This window comes from Panthera leo, chromosome B2, assembly GCF_018350215.1.
Source record: "Panthera leo isolate Ple1 chromosome B2, P.leo_Ple1_pat1.1, whole genome shotgun sequence".
Taxonomy (NCBI): Eukaryota; Metazoa; Chordata; class Mammalia; order Carnivora; family Felidae; genus Panthera; species Panthera leo.
The window spans coordinates 110,762,171-110,768,170 of NC_056683.1; the positions used below are offsets into that span (position 1 = coordinate 110,762,171).

Consider the following 6,000-nt stretch of genomic DNA (forward strand, 5'->3'; position numbering starts at 1 on the left):
TAATTAGAGACGGTGTTCCATTCACTGCTTTTCTTTTGTTTCTCTTTATTCTGGGTTTTGTTTTTGTTTTTGTTATTGTTATTGGTTTTCAATCTGAAGAGTTAGTTCTAGCTCTCATTTTAATGGTTGGTTAGGTTTTGCCTTATATTTTCCCAAGAGTTTGCCTTTCTGTGGCTTCCAGACTTTTTATCTATTGATTTTTGCATTGTCTCTTCCCCGCCAATCTACACTTTAAACAACCTGTGCAAAAGTCTTTTCATGTAACTGTGCCTGTTATGATCATGATCCTCCTCCAAATATATTCTCTTGTCAATGTCAATTTTAAAATGTGTTTCTGGGGGCGCCTGGGTGGCTCAGTCGGTTGGGCCTCCAACTTCGGCTCAGGTCATCATCTAGTGGTTTATGGGTTCGAGCCCCTCATCGGGCTCTGTGCTGACAGCTCAGAGCCTGGAGCCTGTTTCGGATTCTGTGTCTCCCTCTCTCTGCCCCTCCCCCCTCATGCTCTGTCTCTCTCTCTCCTTCAAAAATAAACATCAAAAAAAAAAAATTTAAATATGTTCCTAGAACTAAAAGTTCTATATGTGGTGTAGACATTCTATATGTGGTATATCACTTTTTTTGAACAGGAGAACATAATTTGGAAGTCATTAGGTGTTGAACCTAGTGCTTCATCCTCTTCCTCCACCTCCCAACCCAAGTCATCTCTACTTGGGCCAAAATAGCCACTCTTGATTTGGCAAGATAAACACAAATATATAATCTGGATCTCCTCCTACTTGCTCTGTACCTGAAACACAAAAGCACTTGTAATTTCACCGTCTATTGCTCTAGGTGACATAACTGGTGTGCATAGTTAATTAGTCCGGTTGTGAATTCTTGACCTCTTTTCTTGAGAATGACAATTGCCACTGAGGTGCTATAGAATCTGTTGAAGCAGTGCATTGTGCAAAATAAATTACTATTTTCGCTCTAAATTTTGAACATCAAATCCTCTCACAGGTTTGTTACAGAAGCAGTAAAACATGGTTGAGCTAAAAGAGAGGAAACAATCCCCTACTTAGTACAACAAACCGTCTCCTGAATCCTGAAATTATATAATTGAAGTTGAGATTTTGACATAACTTCTAACTTTTTTACAGAATTTCCCTTAACTAAGCATTCTAGTAAATTATAAGTTAATTATAAATAGGATCTCTACCAACTTGAGTCTATTACATAAAAATTTGTACTTTCCTATGTTTTAAGGGTCCTTGGACCCAGAGAACACGGTTATATAAATATTATAGTAATGCATAATTTGTATATTAGTTACCTGGCAATTTTAAAACATTACATATTTCATCAACTTTTAAAAAGGTTTCTATGTTTTCAAAAAAGCTATGAGGAATTAACTATACTTCATTATTAAAAGTACTCAAAAGGTAGTTTTACATAATGCTATATGCTGTCAAATGCTGAAATTGGTGGTTGAAAATTCACAATGAGACTCATAGGGGCGCTAACTCTGGCACTTGTCTAGGAATAACTAGGCCTCTGGAAAGAAGGTAGAGGCCATTTATAGTCCTAAGCCCTGGCACTCTTTGAGTTTGATCCAGTCTGTGGCCTGATTATACCTGATCAACCTAGCATGGGCCATAGTAGAATAAGGGCCTAGCGTAGGCCCCCATCAGCCTCTGAAACCACACTAGGCTAACAGTCTCACACACCAAGGAGAAGTATTCAGCATGTCTCAGGTTAGAGATCTGGATGTGAATCCTAGCTACACTATATACAGCTGTATAAATTCAGGTGAATTCCTAACCTCTCTAAACTTCAGGTTCTTATTCTATAAATAGCAATAGTAAAAATATCTATCTCAGTTAAATTGAGGATTCAGTGATCACATAACAAACTTCATACATTGCTTGACATATAAGGTCTTCTAAATAAATGTGAAATATTATTATAATTATATTTATTAATTTATCATGGCCAGAATCAAAGATGCTGTTTCCCTAAAATCCTTTGGCTTTCAACTTTGGTCTAGTTCTACTTCGTCTATTGCTCTGTACCTGAAACACAAAAGCATTACTTCGTTCCGTCAGATGAAGCAATCCAACTTGGACCATGCAGTGAAAATCTATGTAAAGAACTTAAGGTTCTTAACAAAAGTTCTTAATAAAGGTTCTTAATAAGGTTCCTTTTTTTTAATATGAAATGTATTGTCAGATTGGTTTCCATATAACACCCAGTGCTCATCCCAACAGGTGCCCTCCTCAATGCCCATACCCCACCCTCCCTCCCTCCCACCCCCCATCAACCCTCAGATTGTTCTCAGTTTTTAAGAGTCTTTTATGGTTTGGCTCCCTCCCTCTCTAACTTTTTTTCCCTTCCCCTCCCCCATGGTCTTCTGTTAAGTTTCTCAGGATCCACATAAGAGTGAAAACATATGGTATCTCTCTTTCTCTGTATGACTTATTTCACTTAGCATAACACTCTTCAGTTAATAACGTTCTTAATAAAAGGTTAATGAAGGTTCTTACTAAGGTTCTTAGTAAAACTTAAGGTTTATCCACATGACCTGCATTATAGTTGAATAAGCATTGATATAAGCCATAGGAGACATGAATTTTATCTTCAGACTTCCTCTAATTATCAATGACCATAGAAGAGTGGTATAATCTGTATGAGCCTCAGTTTTCCAAAAATTGAGGTCAAGCCAGTGGACTAGAGCTCTCCAAGGGGCTACGCTAGCTCTAGCCTTCATAAGTGCTATGTGATGTTTGCTTGCTTTGTGATAAATGGATGGGAAGAGTAATCAGTAGATGCCCTCGACTACTGGTACAGTACTTACATTTTAGAAATGTGCCCAAAAGTGGGGACAAAAGAAATACAGCAGATGAGTCGAAAGACTATTCCAGACTAAGGGAAGAATGTGTACCAAAGTTCTGCACAAAAGCACACCTCCTATGAAAGACTAAAAGAAGGCTATTGTGGCCAGGGCCCAAAAAAGTGTGACTCATGAGGACAAAATGAAAAGTGTGTAGGAGAGAAGTGTGCAGGAAACTCTGGATAACCACAGAGAAGGACTGAAGTGTCAAACTTAAAAATTCAGCTATTTGAGTTGACAGTCTAATTTTTATTTGAGAAATATGATTAATAAATCATTCCAGAAATGAAAAAAAAGTACGTCAATGGTGTTCAAATGACATAGATCCTATGAACTGCAGGGGGTAAGGAGAGGAAAATGACCATCACTAGATGGTGTTTTTACACTTTAATTTATTACTAATTCAATTACTTTTATGGGAGACTCCAGGCAGTCTTTTGAAAATCCTTTAGATGCTCCACATGGAGAAGACAGAAACCAAAGTTCTATTTAATAATTAAGAATTCTCCCATAAAAAAAAAGTTATGAATCAAGTGCAAAGGTCTACAAAGATCATCCACAGGCAAACCAAAAATGTTTTGGTCAAGTGACCTCCTGAATCAGCTGGATGTGCACATCCCATATATAGGGAGGGAAACACATTCACAGGTATCTTTTTAATTTTTTTTTAATATGAAATTTATTGCCAAAAATGGTTTCCATACAACACCCAGTATTCATCCCCACAGGTGCCCTCCTCAATACCCATCACCCACCCTACCCTCCCTCCCACCCCACATCAACCCTCAGTTTGTTTTCAGTTTTAAGAGTCTCTTACGTTTTTTAATGTTTATTTTTGAGAGAGACAGAGAGAGAGCATGAGCGGGGGAGGGGCAGAGAGAGAGGGAGACACAGAATCCAAAGCAGGTTCCATGCTCTGAGCTGTCAGCACAGACCCTGACATGGGGCTCAAACTCACAGACCGCGAGATCATGACCTGAGCTGAAGTTGGATGCTTAACCGACTGAGCCACCCAGGCGCCCCATAGGTATCTTAATAGCTTGTGCAGGGTGAAGCAAGAAGTTGTTATAGATAGTTCTCTTTAAGACAAACTAAAGGCCACATGATACAGAATATCTAAAGAATAGGAAAAATTGCTATTTATATTTAGTTAGCAAATTCTGAACTAAAATTGGTAAAGAGTAAACCTGATATCCTTTTATAAAAAAGAAGAAACACAAACTAGATCTAAGGGAGCTGGCTTCTAATCTTGGCAATGCCATAGTCTTGAGCAAGTCACTGAACATCTGAGTTTTAGTTTCTATTTCTGCAAAATGGAGATAATAATGCCGACTTAATTGAATTGCATGAGGTTTAAATAAGTAAATACAAAGTCCTGAGAAAAATACCTGATAAACAGAAATCTCTCAGTAATTGTTTTTATTAATTTGGGGTGCCAGGCTAAACTTCTCAGTGGAATATACAAGTAAGACATTTCTTCTTATAAATATTGACTGAAAATCTCCAACTCTGAAATCACTGTGTGTCCATACTAACGTCTACGCGAAGAGCCAAAACCACACGTTCTATTTTTCAGTTGTCTAATTAAAAACAAACCAGAACAGCATTCAACTTGGAAGCTGATGAGAGCACCACCTGTCTGATTTTCTTACAGCTGCCAGAAGCAAATTTTAGATCCACCTCTTAGATTTTTACCCCAACTAGAACTGGATTGTGTCTGTATATAAAATGCTTTAGTTGTTTTAAAGGGTCCTTTTATTCTAAGAAATGTAAATATTTTTATATATTTATATATTTGCATATAGGTGAAACGATTGCTACCATGGTCGAATAATTAAAAATTGCGTTTTAGTTAGGGCATAAACCTTTTCAGAATAAGCACTGAAACAAAATATTTACTTTTATAGAAAGATAGAGTTCCTTGTGTAAATGCAAAAGAGACATGAGTGTGTGAAAAGAATCAGAATTTGAATTGCTTTATTTTAAAATCATATTTATCTATATTTTGTGTATTTCCAAACCTTGTCTCTGACTATCTACCAATAGTAAAATGTATACAAATTTTGTGGGGGCACTTACATCTTAAGTTGTATATAAATCTTATATACGTGTGTGTGCATATTTATACATTGAAATTAGAAAGGGAAAACAAATTTAAGATCCGCATTTTAAAATATCATAAAGCAAAAGTACTCAAAATCATTCTTCCATGGTTAAATATTAGATGCAACATTTCAAGTTCATCGTGGCTTCTATCCTTTTGAGCCTTGTAAGTTTTGCAAGGTTAGATATTAGCCATGATGTTACATGACCATAGCTATTTATAGAGGGGCCGGTTACAATTGGTACCTGAGGCCTTTGGCATAGCACACAACAGTTTCCACATGCAAAATTTCAGAGAAACCCCTTCTCTCCCCCAACACACAGATCTATCAGCATCTCAGCACTGAAACCCACTTCTCCAATCCTGTATAGAATCATTGATTAAGAAAATATCTAAAAGCAACATTTAAGTCGACAAATGGACGGTCAATGTCACTATCAACTTCCACCTTGTTTTCCTAGTCGGTATATTGGAAAATGGTAGCAATACCTTCAGCAGTGATCTCCGTCATGGTGGTTGGAGAAAGGAAAAGGCAGGTGAAAAGTTCCCGTCAAGTGGCACTTTGCAGAATACTTTAGGATTTGAGAACTCTGATAGGGGGTTCTGTGTGAAAATGTGAGGGCTCTTCCTTTTCCTGGCTGTTTCTGCTGCTCCTTTGTTGTCCTGTTGAACTTTGTCTCTTCTCTGCAGAGTTCTCCCCCTGGAAACAACCTGAGCCCTTTCCAAGCTGCACTTGTGGCTCAGGCAGAAGTATCAGCTTCGAACAAAAATAGCCTCATTTCCCTAGGACTCTTCAGCACTTTTTTTTTTTTTTTTGGCACTCTAGTGGAACACACACACACACACACACACACACACACACACACCCCAGCTCTCCAGCCCCAAAGAAAGATAGGCCAAACAAAACAAAACAAAACTAGAAAGTACTGTCTAAACCCCCACAGTTTCCCTAAGATAATTACAGATCTTGGGGTCTATGTCAGAAAACATGAAATAAAGAGTTGAAAGTAATCTTATCTGTGATAGC

General features: G+C 37.6%; 1 protein-coding gene across 1 annotated transcript in view; it reads right to left on the reverse strand.

Annotated features, from left to right (window-relative positions):
- Positions 1–5,698, reverse strand: part of TRDN (triadin) — a 394,142-nt gene extending 388,444 nt beyond the window's left edge. The window contains exon 1 of the mRNA XM_042939743.1: positions 5,463–5,698. Coding sequence (XP_042795677.1) covers positions 5,463–5,484 — 22 coding nt within the window. The 5' untranslated portion in view covers positions 5,485–5,698. The remainder of the gene's footprint in view (positions 1–5,462) is intronic.
- Positions 5,699–6,000: the final 302 nt, after the last annotated feature.